General features: G+C 40.1%; 1 protein-coding gene across 2 annotated transcripts; it reads right to left on the reverse strand.

Annotated features, from left to right (window-relative positions):
* Positions 1 to 1,872: 1,872 nt before the first annotated feature.
* On the reverse strand, positions 1,873 to 26,335 carry gfral (GDNF family receptor alpha like). Of its 2 annotated transcripts, none has more exons than XM_057337204.1 (9): positions 21,463 to 26,335; positions 21,000 to 21,095; positions 17,139 to 17,291; positions 12,966 to 13,016; positions 12,556 to 12,883; positions 3,981 to 4,237; positions 3,747 to 3,875; positions 3,557 to 3,641; positions 1,873 to 3,481 (listed from the first exon to the last, which is right to left on the reverse strand). In XM_057337204.1, the coding sequence occupies exons 1-9, from the start codon at positions 21,530 to 21,532 to the stop codon at positions 3,397 to 3,399; spliced, it is 1,254 nt and encodes a 417-aa protein (XP_057193187.1). In that variant the 5' UTR covers positions 21,533 to 26,335; the 3' UTR covers positions 1,873 to 3,396. The 2 variants fall into 2 exon arrangements, with proteins under 2 accessions (XP_057193187.1, XP_057193186.1); XM_057337203.1 differs by having other exon boundaries at positions 20,970 to 21,095.
* Between the last annotated feature and the right edge of the window lie 773 nt (positions 26,336 to 27,108).

Consider the following 27,108-nt stretch of genomic DNA (forward strand, 5'->3'; position numbering starts at 1 on the left):
AATGCACGCAAGAGACCCCGTTCTCAAGTGTGGGAACACTTCAGTCTCGACACTGCTAATAAAGTGTCATGTCTGATATGCGAGCAAACTTTGTCTTATTCCAATAATACATCCTCAATGCTTCGTCACTTACGCTCCAAACATCCAAATGCTCTGGGCAACGATACTCAAACAACAGAGCACCAGTCTGCCCCATCTGGGGAGAGGGTAAAATACATATTAATAATAAAGAAATTTCCGTTGGGACAATAAAAACTATTTCCCTCAACAAATGAGCAATAAAGTAATTAAAATGCAAGAAAAGTCACCCGTTTTGAGTTTAGATTTTCATATTCTATTCCATTTTTATTTGTTGTAATAGATTACACTACTTAAGAACACAGAGTACTTTAGTATCCATTGTTTGGTGGGTTAATCTATTGTATTTAAGGTTTACAGGATATGTTGGATTTAAGTCCAACACCAACCAAACACTTAAAATTGTGTCCACATTCACACTATATTATTAAAAACATATTATTAAAAACACTAGCAAATGATAGCGTACGAAACCGCTTTTATTTTGAAATTTGTCCTCCCGCGCTCCTATCGCAATCTGTCATATATGCGCGCACAGAAACCACCGTGAGGGCTGGCTTGACCGTCATTTCAATGCAACAAATGCAGTAATTTGTATTTATTTTTTAGATCAGTTTTATTATAACAGTTATACTAAAAATGTTCATATGTGAGGCTATGTACTAGTAAACACTACTAAACTACTTAATACTGCTGAACTACTTAAATGTAAATTTGACATTTATTATTTGAAATATGTCAAACATTTGAATGTATTGATGTCAATAAAGGTTATATTATATTATATTATACACATTGTTATTGAAACAATATATTAATTACAGCAGTCTGTAGTTTTTAAACGTCTTGTTTGATGGTTTATTATGAATGCATCTCTACCCACATTTGGCACCGACAGCATACATATTACTTCGTTTAAATACAGGTGGCCTGTACTCAAACATGCTTTATCTTGATTTACAAATACATCTCATATAATCTAGTCTGTATTTACACTTCTTTACCTGTCATGTTTATCAAGTAAATGTCAAAGCACCCCTTTGTTTATAAATTGCCTGTTTTTGAGATGGTAATAGATATTGAGCTCTTTCTAAGGCTCAGGTGCATAAGCGAGAAAGCAAACTAACAGCTGCTTATTGCAGAACCCTGATATGAGTTGCTCCTCACTGGAATATTTACCAAGCAAATGGTGACCAGCCTTAATATAAAAAGCACATAGGATTATGTTTGCATAGTAAAATGATGCGTGTGTGTGTAATTAAACAACAATAATTCCAATTGTTTTCCTTTCTCTCAATTCCTTTTTCTGCCTTTCTTTTTGTTTTTCACCCGTCTGGTCCCAAAGTTCTTTGTCATTGTGGCTTTGCATTTCTGGCATTCACAATACAATACAGTGCAGCTCTAGTAATCCCACAGGGGAAAGATAAACAAAGATACCTGTGTTTCAGGTATGGATACAAGATAGACTGCTCACTGCACAGAATTATAATTCTGCAAAATTCACAAACAGCCTGTTTATAATAATAATGCTCCATAAACGTATCTTCAATGCATTATAAAGTATTAATAAATAATACCAATACAATATAATTCTTATCTATTTGTGGTATAGAATTTAGAAAACATAACAGCACTCTGTGTATATCCTATGATATGATTATGGTTCGTTTAATAGAATATGCATATGTTATAATTATTGCAGTATTTCTAAAAAGCACAACCATATTTATGTATAACTGTGGTCATAGTTATTTATAAAATTACAATATCTACAGTATTATATGTTGTTTTGCTGTGTAGTGGAAATTGCAAAATACAGTACATGATGGAAAATATACAATAATGTAAGTGGCATATTAACCCTGTTAAACCCCATGTGAAGTTTTACCATCTGTGCATAATGGCTTTAGTGAAACATCTCAATGCCTGTGTTAAAGTCTCTAATGGTGATTTAGTGCTGTGCCCTGTGTCTCTGACAAGTCTTACAAACATCTGGATTGAGCGTTTACTTTCTCATATCAAAGACTGTCTTCAAGTTGGTCACACATCAGCCCTTTATTTATAGTGCAACGCATTTGCCCTGAACCAAGAACACACAAGCACAAAGCATAAGCCTTATTGACTGATATTATGCCATACTGAACTACACAGAGTTTAACACATTAGTCACAAATGATTATTATATGGCCTTATCTACGATGTACTGTACTTGACCATTCGATACAATTTACTTCAGAATTATGTGCATACATGTTGGTGCATGGCAATTACATTTAAAGTACTTGCACTTAATTAACGTGTATTAACACTGTTAATGTTACCCCTAACCGTAACCCAACCCAACCCATGCTTAAAAATCTAACTCTTACCCTTAACCATAACCCTAAACATGGCCTTACACCTAAACCTATAACAATACCTCAAACCCATTAGCAATAAATGTGAGAAACACGTAGTTACAGTAAATCTAAAGTCTTGCTCGTATTTAATGTGATTACATACAGTAGTAGTTAAGGTCTAATGTTAAGTAGTACATGAAAGGAATAAAAACACATTGTTAAAACAATGTGTACTTAAAGACAAGTCTTAAAACAACCCATGTTCCTGGGCTAGTTGTGAACAGTTTAATGTTATTAAATGTTATTCCATACCAAAATAATCCAATGTCATTACAGCAGTAAACCAAAAGAGAACGTTAAAACAAACATGTTTCTTCTTAGCAACAGCCTGTTACAGTGCCTCTGATAGACAACATTATAGGCGATTGTTTCGATTTTTTGCACCCTCAGATTCCAGAGTTTTAAATAGTTTTGGCCAAATATTGTCCTATGCTAACAAATATCAACAGAACCATACATCAAATAGAAACATATATCAACAGAAAGCTTATTCATTCAGCTTTCAGATTATGTAAAAATCTCAATTTCGAAAATTTTACCCTTAAGACTGGTTTTGTTGTCCAGTGTCACATATACTGTATATAACAAGATACGATCAATTATGAAAATTATCTCATCTGTTTACCAACCATTCATTGTAGTAGAAATCAGGACATTAAAGGCAGGGTGTCCGATTTCTCTTAGCCGTTGTTGATGTTCAAATCACCAAATCAAACCCCTACCCCCATCTTTCACCTGTGCACTGTGCACCTTACTGCTGATTGGCTACAAGGTTGTTTTGGTACTAGGCCCGACTCAGTTGTCTAAAGCGTAATTCGGAAATCGGTTACCCTGCCTTTAATGAAATCATATATTAAAAAGTGACTGTGAATGCTGTAACTAAACATGCAATAAAACAATTACAATAAAATCACTACACTTATATGTTATCAGACACCAACATTAGAGACTTTGACTGATGGGCCTCAAAACCTTGCTGTTTACCAGCAGCTTGGTGTAATCTCCTAAAAATAAATCAGAACAAATAATAAGAGAAGATGTGCTTTGCATTTTAACGCATTAAACCAATAAAACCTTACCTTAGTCTGTGCAAAACGAGGCTGACTGCAAACATTACCACCACCATCAACACAGAGATGTAAATCAACAAGTACAACAGCTGATCTGGTATGCAAAAGAAAATATTACATTACAAATTATGCAAGAATTAAATGAAAATGTGCCGTAGAAATGCATGCTCATGGAATGTAAATCTGTGTACCAACTCACCGCTTAAAAGCTTAGTGCTTAATTCATTGGTTAGCTGTTGTTCAGAACTTGATTCATTGGTTGGTTGTGGCCCAACATTTATTTCATCTGATAGTTTGTGTCTGAGAGTTTCTTTGGTCCTTGAAAGCTCTATACAGTACAGTGGTAAACGCTCAGTCAACGGATTCATTCAAAAAAGCAAAATGCACAATAAATAACATTGGTTGAGAATCAAAGACCCCTGTAAGCACTTACTGAAAAGAGACTTGTTTTGAAAAAGTTGTTGCAGCCTAGTACACTTATGCAGGTCTTGATGATGTAATCTGTCACAAATACATGGATGGTGAAGGACTGAACCCATTGTAGCCACAAAGGCCACCCTGCATTGTTGCTGTTCTCCAAGGAAGAAGTCTGGATCTAGTAGCTGTAGCCAGTCACTTGCAGAATACTGATGATCAAGCGGAGCTTTCTCTGCACCGAAACAATCCGACAGGTAACTGTTAAATATCTGCCTGTGAAAGGTAAACAGTTTGTTTTATCAGCGTTATTCTAATGCAGTGGTTCTCAAACTTGTAAGGCCCCCTTTGTGTAGAGCCTCATGAAACACAGCAGTTCTATCGAATAATGGAATGCATAGGCGATATAAAACGAGTAACATCTTGGATACAGGTGTAACCTCTGTTCCCTGATGGAGGGAATGAGACGTTGTGTCGAACTGACACATGGGGTTTGACTTGAGAACTTATCATCTTCTGACTAACTTTAAAAAGGCCAATGAAATTGGCGAATGAAATTTGCATGCCGGACTCCGCCCTGGATATCGGGGTATAAAAAGGAGACGGCGTGCTGCATTCATTCACCTTTTGGGCTGAGGAGCCTGAGAGCATTTCTCGACTGCTGCAGCGGGCGGCAAGTGTTGTGGCATGAAGGACACAACGTCTCGTTCCCTCCATCAGGGAACAGAGGTTGCATCCGTAACCAAGACGTTCCCTTTCTGTCGGTCTCTCGACGTTGTGTCAAACCGACAGATGGGGTTCCTATCGAAAATGCCACGGCGCTGTGTCACATCACAATCTCTAGCGAAGCGACGCTGACTGGCCTGGGCGTGTCAGACGCTAGCGCGAAATTGTAACCATCCAGTGGAGAGGTAGGGGGTCCCAGAGCTTTTGAAAAAGGTGGGAAGCCCCTGCCACTGGCCGTCACAGGCGGAGGCCTTCCTTCTCTAACGGTGAGAAGCCGCCCGGCACCGTAAGGGCTACTGGGGAAGCGCTATTTCCTCGCTGAGGAAATGCGCTACGGAGGCCACTTCCTACCATAGGGAGGAATTCAGTGGAGACACCAACATAGTCTCGCAGGCAGGGGAGAACTCATTGGAGGAATGTGCGGACTGTAAGGGAGTACCGCAAGAGGTGGAGGTCCACCTAGTCATGGGTTACCAGCCTGGGAACCAGACCATGAAAATACATCAGACGGAACCACCCTGTTGGGGGGGGGGTTATTACGTGTGGGGCACTAGGTCCTGTTAGAGCTATACACTAGATAACTCAGTTGATACCCGGCCTGAGGAGGCAGGGCTGCTCCGAACAGCCCGCCACCAGGAAGTGTTTAGTGATGGATGGAATGCCTATTCTTCACCCGGTGGGGGAAGAAGGGAGGCGGAAGTACCACATTGACCCACCTATGAGGGGGGAAGGTGCTTTCGCAGGCATACGCCCTACTGGTCACAGTCTCACTTGTTGGTACCATGCAAGACTCGGGCTGACACCGGTTCAACGCGGAGGCTGTGGAACGTTGTGAAGGTGTTGGGCGTAGCCCAACCTGCAGCTCTGCAGATGTCTGCCAGAGAGGCGCCCTGAGCCAGTGCCCACGAGGAGACTATACTCCAGGTGGAGTGTGCCATCACTGCCAGTGGGCATGGGCGATCTTGGGACCGGTACGGCATCCACGATCCAGTGTGCCAATCTCTGTTTGGAGACAGCCCTCCCCTTCTGCTGGCCTCCAAAACAGACGAAGAGCAGTTCAGAGCTCCTGAAGCTCTGTGTGCGGTCCAAGTAGAGTACTGGACACAACACGAAGTAGCGTACTAGACACAATACGGATGGGGTTGCGTCTTCCTCCCCGGTGGGGAGCGTCTGCAAGTTCACCACCTGGTCCCGAAAGGGAGTAGTAGGGCTGGGAGAAGTCCTCTGCAGTATCGCCGAACAGCCCCCCTTGCGAGATGGGTGCGTCGAGAAAGCGGACTTTCTCGGCGTCACGCATCTGCGCAAGGTTAAGCCAGAGGTGTCTCTCCTGGACCACAAGTGTGGACATCTTCCGACCCAGGGCCCGCGCAGTCACCTTGGTCCCCGTAGGGCGAGGTCGGTGGCGGTGCGGAGTTCCTGCATAAGCGCTAGGTTGGTCTTACCCTCGTAGAGCTCTTTCAACGCCTTGGCCTGGTGGACCTGCAGGATGGCCATGGCGTGGAGGAGGCAGCTTGGCCCGCAGCAGTGTAAGCCTTCGACACCAGAGATGCCGAAAACGCTTTGGGAAGGGCCGGTGCGCTGCAATGCAGCCCAATGCTCGCGGCGGCCTAGGCAAGCATGGCTGACATTTTGACGTCCACTTCTTCCTGGGCTCGATCTCCCGAGGGAGGGAGCTCCGAGGAATCGTCAGGGTCGGATGCCAGTAAGTCACCCTCCGATGCTGCAAGGGACATCTTATCATCATCACGCACTGTTTCCGAATACGTGTCTGAGGAACAAGACGGGGTGGGACCGCCTCCTGGAGAACGGTCAGATGAGCGAGATGGGGCGTGAACGGTCCGTGAGCCTGTGGCTGATGGATTAACGCTCACGGTAATCCCCACATCACCCTCGCTGCTCGCGGCAGGGCCGTAGCCGCTGCTGTCACAGAATGGGAAGCAGACGAGGTGATGGCTGGGTCCATAAAGAACACAGCCACCCATGACCGCAATGTCTGGATCGTCATCCGCCCGCAGTGCGGGCAGGACATATCCACAAAGGCTGCCTCAGCGTGCCGGACACCCGAGCACTTGAGGCAGACATCGTGTCCGTCCCCCTCCTCGATGAGTGTGTTGCACCCACGAGAACAGCAGGACATGCCGCGCTGGGGAAATTTGCTCTTTTAGATAAAGAAAACACCTCTGGAACTGCCAAGACGCCCAGGGGAAGTCGCTGCAGGAAGGGCCAGTCCACTGAACCACGTCGTACGATTCCAGCAGTCTTTGAACATCAGTAGATCCGATTTTTTGATCATAAGATCGAAGGCTCCGAAGAACCAAAAGGTGAATTCTACCAAAATTTCTATCAAAAGGTGAATTTCATTCACCAATTTCATTGGCCTTTTCAAAGCTAGTCAGAAGATGATAGGTTCTCAAGTCAAACCCCATCTGTCGGTTCGACACAACGTTGAGAGACTGACAGAAAGGGAACAACTTTTGATTACTGAACTCGGACAAAACAGAAGTGTTACTTCTGCCATATGTGCCAAACTGCCATATGTAACGACCAAGAATACTGCTTAACTATTGACGGATGTTCCATAAAACCCTCGTCGTCAGATTAGAATCTTGGTGTTCTATTCGATAGTAATCTGTCATTTGAGAGCCACGTCGCCAACACCTGTAAAATTGTGTTTTTCCATTTTAAGAATATATCTAAACTATGTCATATGCTGTCAATGTCAGATGCAGAAAAGCTAATTCATGCATTCATGACATCAAGACTAGATTACTGTAATGCACTGTTAGGTGGTTGCCCTGCAGGCTTATTACAAAAACTCCAATTGGTCCAAAACGCGGCAGCTCGAGTTCTTACACATAGAAAAAAGTATTAACATATTAGCCCGGTTCTGTCAACCTTGCACTAGTTACCTATAAAGCATCGCATTAACTTGAAAATCTTGCTTATTACCTACATGGTTTAGCTCCTCAGTACTTGAGTGAACTCCTCGTGTATTACAGTCCTTCATGTGCATTACGCTCTCAGGCATCCTGTCAGTTGGTAATACCTAGAATTTCAAAATCAAGTGCAGGTGGTAGATCCTTTTCCTATCTAGCGCCTAAACTTTGGAATGGTCTTCCCTGCACTGTCCGGGAGGCAGACACACTGTCAGTTTAAATCTAGACTAAAGACGTATCATTTTAATCTTGCATACACTACACTTCCATAATATAAATCCTCTGAGGGTTTAGGCTGCATTAGTTAGATGAACCGGAACCAGGAACACAACTGATGTACTTGTTGCATCAAAGAGTGCAGAACAGTACTCTACTCTCAGCCAGTCTTGTCTCATTGTTCCAAGGTTACCACTGCGAGCAGGATGCAGTTCATGGCCAGACCTGATGGTAGAGCGGAGAACGGGAAGCGGCGACCTGACAAGAACGGAGATGATAGAGCTGGATAAAGAAGACGCGGCGACTTGACACGTCTTCACTACAAAATTGCAAATGCTATTAGATTATTAATGATAATCTTAAATCTATAATTTACCTTATTAGTTACCATATTATTTTTATTTAGCCTTGTTGTGCAAGCACTGTTGACTGTGCGAGCACTTTTGCCAGATGGGAACTGGAATCCCCTGGTTGGGCCTGGGTTCTCCTGAGGTTTTTTTCTCGATTGGAGTTTTGGGTTTCTCGCCACCGTTTGCATACTATTTTGCACTATTTGCCTGGCTGGGGGCGACTGCTTGAGAATTTTAAAGTTTTACTTAATTAATATTGCATATAGGAATTTATAGTCTGTTTAATATTTGACCTGTGTTTCTCTCTCCTTTATCTTAAAGGCGCAGTTCTTGATTAACAGCGGCCACTAGCGTTGTATTATAGATTTGCCACAAATCGCTCAGTCCAAACACGACGGTGGCCACCACAGTACAAAAAGATGTCGTTCTCATGTTGACGCAGGGAAGAGATTTTGCGGGCATTAGAAGGACTGTAGAAAGAGTGATGTCTTATGTATTATTACTTATGTGGATTTTAAGTTTAAAAAGAAGGATAAAAGTCAGGCAGGAGCTAGGACCTGTGTTAATATTATAAAGACTTTCCTGCAGAGACGCGTTAAGACCCGCGGTACTGAGGCTTTTAGCAGATATGTACTCACAGATATCTATGGAGATACTTTCCAGTAGAGAGACGTTGGAGAGAAAGATCGTCTAAAAATCACCCCCGATGATGCTTTGATTCGGATCAGTACATGAGTAACATACTAACATACCAAGATATGTTGTTGTTGTAATATTAGCTGTGTGACGGAGCAGTTTTGCGCGTCATTGTTTATCTGGAACCACTTTAATATTGTACTCATCCAGATGCTTGAGAGAGAGAGTGCGTTGGAGCTGAAACTGGAGAGTGAGCGAGAGAGAGCATGTTTTACTCTTTTACTCAATGATGAATAAACTTTCAGTTAATCCGTGGGTCACATGCATTCCGCACCGGAGAGCATGATCCGTACGGATCACGGATCTTCCCGCGATCCATTTCACCACGATACTGCAGCGGAGAGGAAGAGGAAACGCGCGTTGTAGAGTCGTTTGTCCATTTAGGGCTGCTGTACAAAACACGGCGGCGAATTCAATGTATGAAGGGACGCTCTGTATGTAGATATAAATAGCTTATTCTAAGGTATTAGAAATATAATGGTTCATTATGTAAGGTCTTTATACACCTCTGAAGAAATAGTTTTGTATATTATATTGCATTTCTGTCAATAGATCCTCCTAAAAATGCCATATTGTTCCTTTAAATGTGTGCTTTCACTGTGTGTGCGTATCTGCGCGTGTGTGTCTGTGTCTGCGCATCCTTGTGTCTGCGCGTCTGTGTGTGTGTCTGTCTATGTGTGTTAGTATGTGTGCATATTGTGTGTGTGGAGTGTTTTGTATGTGGGTATGTCTGTCTTCTGTGTTTTCACCTTTTTATTGTTTTTACAGGTATCAATTTAATTGTTTTGCTTGTAGTCAATATGTCTCATGTACAGCTGCTTTGTAACAATGAAAATTGTAAAAAGCGCTATATAAATACAGTTGAGTGTTGAGTAGAGTGCATTGCTTTGTGGCCCCCCAAATAAAGACTTGTAATCTTAAACTTTTAAACCAAAACTATATAAAGGTTATACAATGCTGGAACATCAATTCTTTGGGTTGGTGGTCTTGGTTTTTTATAATGTTTGATTGCATAAAATCTATGATAAATGTCTATATTTTAAAATGCCAAAAAATCTGTGCCCCACCTGGATCCATCTTGGGGCCCCCAGTTTGAGAACCACTGTTCTAATGTATATTAGATATTAGCACTGTCCTCCAAAGCTGATCATATGCACATGGCATGTTTTGGTCTTTGGTCCCCATGGCTTTTTTCTTCATAAGCTTAACAATAAAGATCCCTTTGTCGAACAGTTTCACCAGAAAAAAAACATGCCGGTCAACAGCTACATCCATAAAAAGCGCCACGAGGGGGCACTAGGGGGCATGGCCCGGTCACTTCAGTCACTGTGCCCCCTCACTTTTTAAAATGATAAAAGACGAAATCATTTAAAAAAAACATTTGGAGAATGAATTTGGTTTATATTTATTAAAGAAACAACAAGAGCAGAGGGTAAAAATAATTTATTTATTTGTTAACAGATTTTAAAGACATTGTCTTGTGCTGTACTTTCATGTGTTGTTAAAAACACAAGCTAAAGGGCTGCTTGCGTCCAGCGGCAACGTTTCTGTATGCATTGCTTAACAAGAAACGGGCATTACTATTATGCAGACGATGACAAGTGGAGATACAGGCTGTCTATCAGAAAGCAAGAGCTCGCTCTTTAGTGTTGTTATATTGATGCGATTAGAGATGGGCAGATGAAGCCTTGTGAAGCTTTTGAGGCTTTTTCCTGATTGTACCAAAAATGATTCAAAGCTTCAAAGCCTCAAAGACAGACCCTACCAGTGACATCTAGTGGTCCGCTGCAATTATAGAAGCCACTTTCTAATGATTCACATCTTGTTGATTCCAGTTAACACAAAAGCAATACCAGCTGTATCTTCAGTCTGAGAATCATTGTCCACACATGAAAGCATTACAACGTTTTGAAATGTCACTTACTACTAGTAAAATGTTTAAAATATGTTGCAATATGCAATTCAGTGGATACCTCTTATGGTGGAACTGATTATAAGGACATCCCTGGATTTAGATTTTCTGATTTGCATTAAGAGCATTTTGCATCTCCTTATAATGAATGAAGGCACAGCAAAGATTTGAATCAGTCACATCGCTTCAGGTGTTGAATTGTGACGTATGAAGCCTCAAACGTTGGTCACGTGATCACATACATTTGATACAAGCCTCGACACAGTTTCGAACCAGTCTGCTTCAATAGAGTAAAACAGGCTTCGAAGCCTTAGTGTCAAACGTCCCATCTCTAGATGCGATCGTTTTGTTAGACATAAAGCTCTACTGGGGAACAGTCCCCTGTAGACTTTTTCTGTCACTTTTTCTTTAAAGCCTGCTTTTGACATTTTTCTATAAAGCCTGCTTTTGACATTTTTCTATATATTTTTTATATATACAGTGTCTTTCATGTCTTTTATTTCAGTTCAATTTATTAGCTTTGAAAAAGCTATGCGAAATATGCAATGCTGTCCTCGAAATGGACATTTAGAATTGTTAAACTTCAAAACGGCAGGGCGCACTGGATGAAAAGCTTTGTTATCTACAACTCGCAGGTATTGCGCACCCATAGGCAGGATTTAACTAGATTTTTTATTGTGTTATAGTTAAAAATGTCTGTCACTCAATGAAAAAGGCAGTGTGCGGCTGATGTGTGCAGACATGGATTTCTTCGCGCACTCGTTATGTGCGAATGTGCCGCTTTTACAAGTGTGATTTGGTTAGCCTACCACGTTGCATATAGATCAGGTTTTCCGCAATTATCTCTGATAAAAGAGTAAATTGGTAAAACTTAAACTTGAGAAGAAAACTGGGGCATGGCGGAGTGCCGCTTCTTAACACCAGAAGAGCCGCACACTGAAACAGAACAGAGCAAGACCTCAGCCTGTGCCATGTCTCTCAACCTCGAATTGTCCAACCTGTCAGCTTTTCCTACCGCAGGGGCTATAATCTAAACCACATCGACAACATGAACAGTTAGGATGATTTTACAATGCAAAATACCCTGTCAGATAGTCCTACCAGTTTAAAATGAACACATTAAATAAATTTACATCGTAAATATCCTGTCAGATTATCCTACCAGCATAAAAGAAACATGTATAATTAATTTACAGCGCAATACCCTATAATTGTACTACCAGTACTTTAACAACTGAAAATACACAATCAGATTCCCGTAGCAGTATAAAATAAACAAGTAGGTTGATTTTAAAGCGCAATAAAATGATGTAACATTGATGTGCGCATGCCTGGTAGGATAATCTGACGGGTAGGATGAAATTTCGGGACACCAGCCCATTCTAAACCCTGGCCCCCCCACTAAACAGCAGCCCCCTCACTTTGTGCACCCTGGCGCCGACTCTGAGCGCCACTCAACTAGCTGACTGCTTTTACACACCACTAGTCACCTGTATTTACAGCTTTCTCACACCACAATGAGGTACAAAATCATATTTAGAACCAGAGCCAGGCGTTTGTGTTGTGCGAGCTTCCAAACAACAGTTTATCTGCTGACACCATCACAGATAAAACAACCCATACATCTCTATCAGAACTTACATCACCAAAATAATTAAAAACACTTTCTCTAAACAAATTATATTTATCCAAAACGCATAAGAGCATTCTAGGAACATGCATGTTGTGTACGCTTTGCCATCAATGTTTGAAACTAACCTGCACAATACATCTCCAGAGCAGCTGTCCAGCATCTCTAGGCAGGTCCAGGGTGTCTGTGACTCATCCGTCACACAGGAGCCAGAGTGTAGAGAGTCCTTCATCTGCTGGCATTCCTGGTCTTCTCTATCACATTCACAGAACACCATTGTCTCAGCTCTACTGTGAGGAAGAGTTGAGTAGAAGTGACCCATAGCCTGCCTGCACTGGAGCGACTTGCAATGGTAAGCACTGCAGGCCTGAACAAACGGCACCATCTTCCTGTTACACATTTCATCTTCAATACACGCCATTATCTCCTCCAGACATGACCTGTTTATGCGGTGGTCTGAATTACACACATAAGAATAATCAATGAGTGGATTCCAGGAGGAGTTTATTGTATTTCAATGCACTGACCTAAAACGCACCTATTTGACCGCCGGTTTGCCATTCTGCATCATGTTTCTTGTTTTCTTGAGCTGGAAAACATGAAAGGATTTGATATGCTTATATTTACAAATAGAGAGTTACTGTGTGATGAAATGTACCTGTTTACATATGTGGAATAGAAAAGACAACCCATAAGAATAATAAATAGTTTTAAAGGACCCATTGCATGAAAGTCCATTTTTTTCTGTGTTTAAGTGCTATAATCGGGTCCCAAGTGCATCTAGCAACCCAGAAAACGTGAAAAACAAGATTCTAGTACATTTGTTTTGGTAAGCCTTTCTCTGTGTCACGTATCAGTCTCTTGTTTCCCATGGTTGTTGTGGACTTTTAGTTTCTGTTCCCGTTTCCTGTGTTATGTTGTAGTTCTTTTTGTTCATTGGTTCCCAGTTTGATTGTCTCCCATGTGTGTCTTGTTAACCCTCATTAGTTTGTGTATTTATACCCGTGTTTCTCCTATTAGTTGTCTGGTATTATTGCATTGTATGGATGTTCTTTCGTTGTCTCTTTGAGTTTTGGACATGTGTGCTTTGGTTTTTATTAAATATACTGTATATAATTACTGCATTTGGATCCAGCTCTCCAGTCTCATCCTTACACTCTGCAAGCGTGTGAGAAATCGAGCCGTTCAGATTTCGCTCCTGATGTGACGTAGACACAGGCTCGTATTATAATATCACCGCCCCTTAATCTACACAATTCCACCCACGGCGCTGCTGCCATTGTTGTTTTCACAAGCGACAGCGGTGTACGTGACGCCAAGGCTAAAGTTCGTGGACAATATGCAATTTAGTCGCTGCACAGAGTCCTAACCTCGGAAGAGACAGGAGTTGATTTATTTTATTTTTAGTGGAAATCCATCAGAAACCATAAGTAAAAACCTGCTTGTTTGCACAAATCACTTCAAGCCGGAGTGCTTTATCAACCTGGGACAGTACAAGCAGGATTAGCTTCAAAGTTGTTCCTCAAGAGGGATTGTGACCAACTGAACGAGACAAAGCTGCCGATGTAAGTAATATTTATCAACAGTCTGAATTGACGTACATGTACCGTATATATAGGAGGATAACGTTAGCATACGATAGCGAAGGGAGCTAGTCAGTCACAGGCTAAATAGAACATTCAAAGCCAGCGTTAAACCTACTCTATATTTATAGGTTATTTGGCAAATGGGCACTTGGAGTTTAGCTGTATGTATGTTAATACATTATGTTCGTTAATATGTTCAGCTGCGGCAAGCTGTTTGTTTTGCTAATGAACAGGGGCGAACACTGCAGTTAGTTTCATTTTAAACTCTCAAATCATTCGTCCTTAGGCTGAAAAATCTGTCACAGCATACTAGTTTTACTGTCACGTTGTGTTTAACGTTATAACTTGTCAGCGACAAGCGCTAAAATAAACGTATTTTAGGCAAGCATACACACACAACGTGAGCTCTGTTTGCTGTGATGGATTTTTTAGTCTCTGGACGAATGATTTGAGACATTTAAAATGAAACTAACCACAGAGGAGTTCAGGAAACATAATTTAGCTAAACCATTGCCATGTTGTGTTGACACGCTGGACGGAAGGAGGGTGGGGTGCGCTGTAACTCATTATCATTTAAAGAGACATGCACCAAAACGGGTTTCTGTGAGCATAGCTGTTTTTGACAAGGCAAAAATGGTTTTGTTTACACAGCCATTGAGTGTTTTTAAGCAAAATATGTTCCAGACATTTCATGAAGACCCTAATATATCATACCAACTTGTTGAAAGTGCTCATTTAATGAGTCTTTTAAAGGGGTCATATGACACGGCTAAAATGAATATTATTGTTTGTTTTAGATATAATACAATGTGTATACACGATTTAAGGTTCAAAAACGCTGTATTTTCCACATACCGTGGATGTTTGTATCTCCCCTTTGCCCCTCCTCTCAGAAACGTGCAGATTATTTACAAAGCTCATCGCTTTGAAAAGCGAGGTGTGCTATGATTGGCCAGTTAACCAGTGCGTAGTGATTGGTGGAATACTGCAAGCGTGTGATGGAAATGTAACGCCTCTTACCATATTTGGAAGATCAGGTTCCAAAGCAATTGTGCAGACAAGTACGCCCACCTTACTTGCGTACACATTTGGGCGGTCTTAGTCAACTCATACCACGAACTGACATAGATTTGTGGGGGTGTGGTTACACGAGGCGTTTCAGGTCTGGGTGAGCGTTTGCTTTTAGACAGAATGCATCTTTTGTTCCGACACTTTAATTTTTGCAATTTTACTTGTCTAATATATGCATGGGCAACTTATAACACACCTAATACACATAAAAACACGTGTTCGTGCCATATGACACCTTTAACATAAACAAGCTACAGATGTCTGTTTTAAAACCGTCTTATACTTTTGTTCCATAGACTTAAAGACATTACTGTAAATACTATTTTAAGGCTTCAATTAAGATAATCATCAAAAACAAAAAAGTAATGATTCGGTTAGGGATGTCAAATTCCCATAATCGATTTACATTAACGTTCAATTAATCGATTACTCATTAACATTAATACTGAAATATGCCTCTGCAGTGGCATATAGGCATGAAAGCGCGTAAAAGCCACGCAAAACGCCATCTTCCTCACCTGAATAAAAAGGTTTCCAAGTTTAAAAAATGCCTAGTAGCATTGTTAAAATTAATCTGTGTGATTGATAATATAATACAATTATGTACTTGATAATTAACATATGGACCAATATACAACGTGTCGCCGCCTCAGATGTGCACTCTGGTAATTGCATATAAGCAGACTCATATCATTGCGCGCCTTTGCGTGAGAGAATATGTTGATTTGTTATTAGAAGCGTGTTATTTTCTTTCTAAATGTGGATAGGACACAGCGCATGGACACTATCGACAGTATTACAGAGAATCTGTAGAATTCGAAAAAGGCATTTTAACTCACAAGTCTCAACTTCAGGACCGCTAAAGGTTGTAACATGTCATGGACATTTGTGTCTCACACTGAGGCATAATTTGCAGGTGAGACTAGTGGGACATGTCGCCACCACTTTTTGCCAAGTCAATTGTGTCCCGAGCACTTATTTGAATAAAACTAAGCTTCTGGAACAAACATACTGTGAACGCACTGCTTGCACATCCATTGTCCAAGCACAAAAAATGTGTAAACCAACAAAGTGTATTTTTTATTATTTTAGTTATATTTAGTTATTATATAAATATTTTCATTATTAAAGTATTGTTTTCTATTGATTTGACCAACCCCAGCGGGTGGGGGCGGACTTTGTCCCCTCCACTTTTGAAAACAAAGTTACGCCACTGGTCTCAAATAAATAACATAATTAGGCCTATTTGTATTACATGAACATGAAGCTAAAATAACAGTTAAATGATGTGCTAAACCATTTCGAATAAAATAACTGATCAACATGCGATCAATGCACACCCAAAAACCCTGATGGTACTGTACACTTTAGGAATGCAGGTGAGGATTTAATAAACTTGTGACAACATACGTTACCGATACCACACATTATAAAATAAAATATATTTGAATTTTGCATCTATAGCGCTTATGTTTGTTAACAAAACGAATAAGACTGATAAGATTGTACCTGTTTTGTAACGTAAATAAATTCAAAGATCTTCAGATTTTCCCCTTACTTCAACACGGTTTGTGGTTTATTATTATTTTAAATGAAAATGCAACAATAAAACAAGGACAACGCTACTTATATTAAACGAAGAAATAAAACTTTTATTAATAAAAGCTCTCCTCTGCCTTGACCTGTCAATCATCACGCCTCACGACTGCAGGTCCCGCTCACAGACGTGCGCCTCCCAAACTCTTGCGTCCACTGTTCAAATGAACTTTCTTTTTATTTCTATAAAAGAAAAATGCAAAACTAAATTGTGTCGGTAGCCAAGTAATGTAATAAGTGGATAGCCATTGCGTTTTTCCATGAGTCTGCTGTATGTGTTATGCGCATAAGCCCTTTGTTACAGGTGATCATAATGTGGCTATATTTGTTACGTTATTCACATTATTTAAGCTTGAACACAAACTGAATTAAGCTCAGTAACATATTTAGGCAGCACTCGCTAAATGAATTGTGAATTTCATATGATTTATCAGAAATATTTAGAACATGCTGTATACCCGAATGGTGCTGGCATTGAGAACACATCTGTTGTAGAGTGCTGCATGGATCTGAAGAATAACAGAGGCACTCTCCCAGAGCTGGTGATCGCGTCAGTGTCATCTGAAGAGTGTTGTTACAGAGCTTTGGATCAGTCAACTGGCCGCTTCCATCTTATCGCGGAGACAAAAGAAAAAAAGCAGCAAAGCAGTCTTTACTGGAAGCACTTTCAATGTCACCGAGAGCATTGATCTATCCAAAAGTGGCTGTTGATGTGAGGTTTTAATGGGTAAACTCCATTCAACAATCAATCAATCTGGTTATGATTTTTAATAGATTAAGGTTGCTGGATTTCCTACAGCTCAGTGGTAAGAGCATGGCGCTAACAACGCCAAGGTCATGTGTTCGATCCCAGGGGATTGCACATACAGGTGCTGGTCATATAATTAGAATATCATCAAAAGTTGAATTATTTCAATAATTCAATTCAAAAAGTGAAACTTGTATATTATATTCATTCATTACACACAGACTGATATATTTCAAATGTTTATTTCTTTTAATTTGATGATCATAACTGACAACTAATGAAAATCCCAAATTCAGTATCTCAGAAAATTAGAATATTACTTAAGACCAATACAAAGAAAGGATTTTTAGAAATCTTGGCCAACTGAAAAGTATGAACATTAAAAGTATGAGCATGTACAGCACTCAATACTTAGTTGGGGCTCCTTTTGCCTGAATTACTGCAGCAATGCGGCGTGGCATGGAGTCGATCAGTCTGTGGCACTGCTCGGGTGTTATGAGAGCCCAGGTTGCTCTGATAGTGGCCTTCAGCTCTTCTGCATTGTTGGGTCTGCCATATCGCATCTTCCTCTTCACAATAAGGTCAGGCGAGTTTGCTGGCCAATTAAGAACAGGGATACCATGGTCCTTAAACCAGGTACTGGTAGCTTTGGCACTGTGTGCAGGTGCCAAGTCCTGTTGGAAAATGAAATCTGCATCTCCATAAAGTTAGTCAGCAGCAGGAAGCATCAGAAGCGTCTCGCCTGGGCTAAAGACAAAAAGGACTGGACTGCTGCTGAGTGGTCCAAAGTTATGTTCTCTGATGAAAGTAAATTTTGCATTTCCTTTGGAAATCAGGGTCCCAGAGTCTGGAGGAAGAGAGGAGAGGCACAGAATCCACATTGCTTGAGGTCCAGTGTAAAGTTTTCACAATCAGTGATGGTTTGGGGTGCCATGTCATCTGCTGGTGTTGGTCCACTGTGTTTTCTGAGGTCCAAGGTCAACGCAGCCGTATACCAGGAAGTTTTAGAGCACTTCATGCTTCCTGCTGCTGACCAACTTCATGGAGATGCAGATTTCATTTTCCAACAGGACTTGGCACCTGCACACAGTGCCAAAGCTACCAGTACCTGGTTTAAGGACCATGGTATCCCTGTTCTTAATTGGCCAGTAAACTCGCCTGACCTTAACCCCATAGAAAATCTATGAGGTATTGTGAAGAGGAAGATGCGATATGCCAGACCCAACAATGCAGAAGAGCTGAAGGCCACTATCAGAGCAACCTGGGCTCTCGTAACACCGAGCAGTGCCACAGACTGATCGACTCCATGCCACGCCGCACTGCTGCAGTAATTCAGGCAAAAGGAGCCCCAACTAAGTATTGAGTGCTGTACATGCTCATACTTTTTATGTTCATACTTTTCAGTTGGCCAAGATTTCTAAAAATCCTTTCTTTGTATTGGTCTTAAGTAATATTCTAATTTTCTGAGATACTAAATTTGGGATTTTCATTAGCTGTCAGTTATAATCATCAAATTAAAAGAAATAAACATTTGAAATATATCAGTCTGTGTGTAATGAATGAATATAATATACAAGTTTCACTTTTTGAATGGAATTAGTGAAATAAATCAACTTTTTGATGATATTCTAATTATATGACCAGCACCTGTACATAGGAACAAATGTATAGGATAATGCAAAGTAAGTCGCATTGGATAAAAGCGTCTGCCAAATGCATGAATGTAAATGTCATGGCTATTTATGTTTCAATACTGAGTGTTTGTGAAGTGTATACTCCTTTAATTTGTTCATTGAATTGCTACAGTATAGAAAGGCCTCTACTTCTCTTTGACTTGTAAAAAGCCCTGTTTTTTTCCATTATTTTGATGTTAGAAATATATAAATATAGCAGTCATAACCATTTTTTCAAACAAATAAATGCTGTCATTTTCTTCTTAGTGTCCATGAGGCTTATGTTTTTCTCTGGTTTGTTTTATTTCATTTATTTTGTGTCCCCTTGGGCTATACTATTATCTCACCTGGTGGACACGGCCACAATTTCGATCCTACAATTTGCCCAGGGCTATTGCTATTGAATACAATTATTGCCAATACACTGATGGGCTATTGCACAATGCATGGGAGATTGGGGCTGGCACAATATTTATCATATGTTGAAAATCTCAGAACAAACAGTAAGATCGAGGCTAAAAAAAAAGCTTTTTTTTACCCAACTGTGCATAGGCGTAATTTGCGGGTGGATGAGTGGGTCATGTCCCCACCACTTTTTGCCAAAGTCAATTTGGTCCCCACCACTTATTGTAAGATATTAAAAATACGGAGCGTCTATTTACCGTGCAAGTAGCCCGCTTTGTAAGCAGAGGCTATTTATACTAACTCCGCCCATCAGTTTCAGATTGGAATAGACAAAATGTAAGAAAGGCGCACGAAACTTAACTGCTCTAGTGGCGTAGAGCGTAAAGCAAGTGTTACCTGCTTCATGTCGTCTTGGGTTCGCGACTGATGTTTGCTGAACTTTTTCTCTATCACATATCAGATTGTAAAGGTATTTATTTTTAATAAAATGATGAAAATATTTGAAAATGGCTGTTCAAGTCATACATGTACCAAACATTTTGCGCTTAATTGCACTTTGGTGCTATATATTCGTCCTTATTTTTCTCGACATGCGGTTGCTATCGCCTATTGCAAGATTAATTACATTTTGATACTTGATAGAAAACTCCAATAAATGGAAAAAGTCACAACTTTGTAGTTTCATGAGTTCAAAAAATTTAGAAAGTTTGTTGTATATTTGTAGCCTATCAGGCAATGCCCTTAGCAATTAGTGAAAATAAGATTTTTTAAAGATAGTATTTTCCATCTGTTTCCCCTGTATACTTGAATGTTTGTCCTTATTAGCAGGGGGTTGTCAAACACCAACTTTTTAACATGGGGAAAACACACATTCGTTTCAGTAGTTTTTGTTTCATCACGAATTAATACGTTTAATTACGTACGGCAACAGCCATGCAACAGCCATCCTTACATATAATAAAGCACAACATGCTTTAAATTATATATTGATGAAAACATGATATAGTTTAAAAACAAATGGAAGCAGATCTGATATGTGATGTGAAAATTTAGAAGAGTGAGATCAGCGGATTCGAACCTGCTTCACGGCAGTGTCAATATTACTTGTCACGCGTCTTTCGCACTAACGTTACGCCAATGAAGCCGTCGATAAAGCGGCATATTTTTTATACTGTTTTCTAAAGGAGTCACCTACATGTTTCGCGCTTGTGACGTCCATGAATATTCCCAACGAGTTCTTACAGAAACAATTTATTTAAGTATTGTTTGTGTCGTCTTTGTCCCCACCACTTTTCAAAACAAAGTTACGCCACTGCAACTGTGTATTAATAGCACACAGCATTCTGGGCTGCAACAACCCAACATAGGTTGGATTTGTCCCTTTGTGACCCAACCATGTGTTGAAAATAACTCAGCGGGGTACACTCTTTTCATAACTCCTCTTTACAACAATAATTCTGTACCTTTAAAATCACAGATATGTGTGAAGAAACCTTGTTCGTTTTTGCAGAAGCGTGGAGAAACACAAGCACCCATGTGTGAAGTGCAGGCTGTAGAAGTGCGAACTACTTGACACAGCAAACAAGACACTGGAGGAACAAAACAAGACGAGATTCGTATTCTACTTCATAATATATTAATACATAAGATTCATCATTTTATGTACGATAATTTCATTTAACTGTTCAGCATGGAGGTAAACAACGAAAACATTGTCTACAACCTTCTTCAAACAATATTCAAAGAGAAGAGTTTGTTCTTAAACCTCATTTCAGAATCAGTTTATTAGACAGATTAAGTAAATTAAAGGTTAACTGAAACAGAGATGTTTCAATCCAAGCACAATTAGATAAACTCTTGGACATGACATATGAAATAAATCAATTTAAATCAGCACATCAGATTAACAACAACAAGAAAAAACACAAATGCACTAATTTATTCAACTCTACTCACCAATAAGTGCTGCTTTTATGGCCCTCATAGAGTAAGAGTGGCGTGTCAGCTGCATGTCAGTGTTCAGCATCCGTGCGAATGGACAGCAGCTCTGCTTCAACTCGCTCTATTCACTCACAGTGACGTCACCATGGCAATTAATAACATCCCTCACCTGCTCACCATCAGAGTCAATAGGCAGGGCTAAGTACATGCAACTCATTAATATTAAAACATTTGTAATGCTTAGCAGTATTGAAGGGTTAACGTCAATATAAAAAAGCAAAGAAAAATAAAGATCGGTTTGTGTTTCTATGGTGGTTCAGGCTGGTTGATTTGTGTTGGTCCAGCTGGTGTACCAGCAAAACCAGCATTTACTATTTCAAAACCTAATGAAGTCTGCAGCTAAATGCACACTGGTCAAAACACTTAATCAGGAGGCAGTTGTTTAAAGCCTTTAGCGTGAAATCTTTATTCATAAATAATTCCCATAGACATAGACAGTTTTGGGCAATGGTGCCAGAATCTGCAATATAGAGTTACACGTTATTGGGTTTACCATACACACATGCTACTTGCAGCAGTATGTACACATAGTTGTGCAGCTGGTCTTTCGTTCATTTACAAATGTGTTTTTGTTTTGCATCACAGTCAATATACTCTGAAATTATTCACATTTTCCAGGTAAACACTGTTTTAAAAATGATCATTTACTGTACAAATGTTAACAAATCCCAAAATAATATGAATTATTAAATGAGTTAGATGAACAGAGACATATAACTGAATGTTATTCACAAAATATAATAACAATTTACTACTGAAATTAGCAGCATCAGGTACACATTTTAAATAAATAACACAAGATCTCAAACACCTGAGAGATAACAAGTAGTTTTGCAGTTGTCAGCAAGGTAGACAGGCAGTAAACCGGCAGATGATAAAGTTCAACAAGATATTCAATAATAATCAACAAGTCAGTCTCAACAAAGGGCAGCATAACAAAAACATGATGGTCAAAAGACTATACACGCGGGGTGATGACGTACTTCCCAATGTTGTGTTAATGTATAATGATCACAAAATGTGTAAACATCATAAACCTTTATTAATCACAGATCTTATTTTTGCGATCTTCCAAAAGTCTATGGGAAAAATTAATAGGCTTTCGTCGAGGGAACAAAAATACGTTATCCCTACACCACTCCATTATACAATTCTATACTGGTGTATTAAGGTACGATTTTCAATTTAACAAGCATTTGCATCACGTTGTTCAGTCATTTTGAGGAAGTAACGTTATTTATTTTAAAACGGTCAGTTCTGAACGGTCCTTGATTCTTCTTGGTTGAGTCACGTTCTAAGCTGTTATAACCATTACGAAAATTGACCATGGTTTTACTACAGTTAAAACCAAAAAACCATGGTTACTGTAGTAAAACAATGGTTATCACAAAATAACCATGGTTTTGAAAACCATGTTTTTTGTAAAAACCATAGTAAACGATGGTTACTGTAGTAAAACCATGGTTTTGCCCTAAGTAATCAATCCACCAAAAAAATATGGTTACTACACTTGTACCACAAAAAACATGGTTAATTTTCTTAAGGGAAAATACCCGATTTATAACTGCCGACCATATTACATAGCCTAAGTTTCACTGCGCCACTGTTGCGTCTGTGTTTCAGCTTGCTATGGAATAACCGTTTTATTAAAGCAATAAGCCCCAAGCAGTGGGCTACAGTGCATTTTATAACAACTAAGGGAGTTTTATATCTCCGCTTCGCGTCGTGCCGAGCGCTGGGTTCACACCAAACGTGAACAATCGCGTCCGTTATTACTCGCGGGAAAAGTTCGTTATTTTCACTTAAGTGACGCGATCTGACCTTCGCGGAAGACACGGCAATCGCGCCACCCGATTCGCGTCATTCGCACCGCCTACCGCGAGTTCGCTTCTACACGCGTCTTTGCATCGACTTTGTATGTAATTTACTCGCGCCAAAAGCTTAATTCGTGTTAATTCGTGTGAACCCAGTGTAACAACACCCCTTAGCTGCTATAAAATGCACTGTAACCCACTGCTTCTTGGGGCTTATTGCTTTAATTTAAAACGTATAATAAACAACAATCACTTTTTTAAAACTAAAAATATTCCATGCTACCAAGTTCAAACGATCGATTTGTGAGTAACAGTGTCAAAAGCAATCACCATCCGCTGTAAATATCCAGTGAACACATATAAATTGCCACCAGAAGAAGCGCTACGTTAGCTAGTATAGCATTGGCTCTAGCGAGTCACGTGACTGATTGCGTCATTATGTCAGTTTCGAAGGTGAAGTGCCATTGGCTCTCGTGACTAATTGCGTCATGATTTACGTTTGAACGAGACCTGACTGCATTCGTTCATTGCATTCTTCGTATCAATTAATACGTTGTCTTATGGAACAGTTTTACAAGGTACAAGGTGAGGTGATTTGTCACGAAGCAATAACGATATGTTTTCTTAAAAAACGTTCACATTACAGCAACCGACAGCACTAGGGTTGAGCATTGTTGAGTGCCTCTGTGATCAAACGTACTCATTAGGTGTGTCCCAATTCGGGGGCTGCAACCTTCCAAGGTCGCGGACTTAAAAACGAGGACTTGTTCTTTAAAGCATGCAGCCTCAAAGTCGCAATTCTGCGATGTCATACGCTGTCTGCGCAGCCTGCGCATGCTGCAAGAAGTCGAACGTGTGCTTACGTCGGGAGCCTTCTGTTAGCATACTGCTGGCTGACACTACAATAAATCAATGGGAGAGATTCATTTTGAGTGATTTTGAGTAAAACTGACCAATCATATCGTCTTTATAAACCGGCGTGCGGTAGTTTTTTGCTAACATTCCGCCAATCTGTGGGGTTGTTCACCAGCAATCTCATAAAGCGGAAGAAGCACCCAAGTTGGTTCGCCAACCGCCAAACTTAAAAAAAAAGAAGAATTGCGGAAAACGTCATTCAAAACGCAAAACACTTGGTTATCAAGTCTCAGAAAAAAAGAGAAAAGCTGATAAACGTTGTTCAAAACAACAGGAGGAAGACTTGGTTATCAAGTAATTTGATCATCAAATTGTAAGTTATTTATGATTTATTAGGCCGCCGTGCCTCAATTAATTTTGGTTGCTGATGTGAGCTTAATTTGAGAGTGTTTTTGACTGGTCAGTCTTAAATGTAACATATTGTGCATATTTTCTGTTATTCTGCATAACAGTGACATTTTATCAGATAAATTGTACATTTACTACGGTCAGTTCCATACGTTTTGTTCACTGTGACGTTACAAGTTTAATATTAAGATTTATTATAATCACAGTTTATTCGCTGGTGAATCTTTGTTTATAGTGTATGTTTTCTTTGCTGAGAGCGCTCTCATGAGGTGTTGCTTTTTAATCTGGTATTGTGTACGTTAGTCTGGGTTGTTTTGTGATCAGACTGGGGGGCAGTGTCGGTCATGTGTGTGTGCAACCCGGTCCATTATTCCGTTGAAGAGCACATACACACGGATCGCCGATCGCTGATAATAATGCATATGTGTAATAATGATTTGTATTGCATTTTATTTTGATGATAACTGTCTTGATGTGCTGTTTGGCTTGTTGCGTTTCAAGTCTGGAGTAGCATTGTAAATGTATCATGTGGTAAGTGTGATGGTATAATGATGGATGCGGACTGGGTTGTTGGGTTGCAGAGGGCCAATGCTCAAACGTCACGGTTCGCTACTGAATTATACATATTATGTTCAATCTGTTTTGGGGCGTTATGGAATGTTTAAATATTGAATGTTTCTTTACAACCATCACACTGTGTAAACAATAAAAAGAGCTATATAGAATATTATTGTTTAATTAATAAGCAATGGGCTCTATGTACGCGTTACTTCCGCGTTTAACGCAAGAACCCTCTTCAGTTTCCGGTTGGGGAGCCTTAAAGCACAGAGAAATAGGAAACTGAAAAAATTGTTAAACGTAGCAGATGCTCTACACTGCCACACACAGCAGTGGTATGTAGAAGTGCTGTTCTACTGTATTTGAAATGATAATACTTTCACCTGTATTAAGAACTGTTAAAAGATGGACTATTGAAACAGAGCAGGATTTACAAGCCTGTTTCTCTTTCACTGATTAGACTGTTTTTGAAGCTGTTGCCACTGATCTGGACGAGCTGACAGAAACTGTAACTTGATATATCAGTGTCTGTGAGGATATGTGCATCCCTACCAAGTCTTATCTAACTTACAACAACGACAAACCGTGGTTCACGGCAAAACTCAGACAGCTCCGTCAGGCCAAAGAAGATGCTTACAGAAGGGGGGACAAAGTCTTGTATAAACAGGCCAAATTCACACTGGAATAGGAGATCAGAGGGGCAAAGAGGAATTTTTCTGACAACTTAAGGCCAATTTATTGTTCCTACGTACGTAGACGATGCCGTCGTGAACATTTATGGTTCTGCGTTGAGACTATGCGTCGTACTGCAATTACACCGCCGAAACGCTAGTTGGCTCTTTGTGTTTTCACGGGTTTGCTCTTCTTCGCCGATGTTTTGTGTGTATGCTAGTGTATGCAAACGTCAATGGAGGCTGATCGCAACTTAATGGAGTTGGAGCTGATCGAAACAGAAAAATGTGTAATCCGTTATATTATTAACCTTACTTTCATGTTAGAAGTTAAACAGATGTTATATTAAACTTAGTCTTGTCCACATTTTGGATTTTTATGTGTGTTATTGTGCATAATTCTGATCATTTTGTGTCATTTTGTGCATATGTGCACTTTTGGGCTCTGTTGTACATCCCACTTATAAGAAGTATTCATAGGAATGATATTACCATAGATGTGTTAATAATCAGACCAATGATTGAGTGTTACAAGTGAATATATGAAGATGATTTGATGATTTAATGATATAATCAGTATACTTAAGCATTGATTGAGTGGTGTTTACTGACATATGCTAAGCCACGCCCATAGCAACCAAACAGGTTAGCCTAGCAACCGTTTAGCAAAAGCTATGTCTCTTCATCAGAACATCGTAGAGACACGGGGGTTGGTTCGTTTCACTCATAGCCTAGTGTATCATCAACTTGCATATACCAAGTCACGCCCATAGCAACCAAACAGGTTAGCCTAGCAACCGTTTAGCAAAACCTATATCTCTGCATAAGAACATCGTAGATACACGGGAGTTGGTTCGTTTCACTGACAGCCTAGTGTATCATTAACTGACATATACTAGGCCACGCCCATAGCAACCAAACAGGTTAGCCTAGCAACCGTTTAGCAAAACCTATATCTCTTCATCAGAACATCGTAGAGACACAGGAGTTGGTTCGTTTCACTCAAAGCTTAGAGTATCATCAACTGACATATGCTAAGGCACGACCATAGCAACCAAACAGGTTAGCCTAGCAACCGTTTAGCAAAACGTATATCTCTGCTTCAGAACATCGTAGAGACACGGGACTTGGTTCGTTTCACTCATAGGTTAGAGTATTATCAAGTGCAGATGCCAAGCCACGCCCATAGCAACCAAACATGTTAGCCTAGCAACCGATTAGCAATATGTATATCTCTGCATCAGAACGTCATAGAGACACGGGAGTTGGTTCGTTTCACTCATAGGTCACTCATA

Source organism: Triplophysa rosa, linkage group LG7 (assembly GCF_024868665.1).
Source record: "Triplophysa rosa linkage group LG7, Trosa_1v2, whole genome shotgun sequence".
Lineage (NCBI taxonomy): Eukaryota > Metazoa > Chordata > Actinopteri > Cypriniformes > Nemacheilidae > Triplophysa > Triplophysa rosa.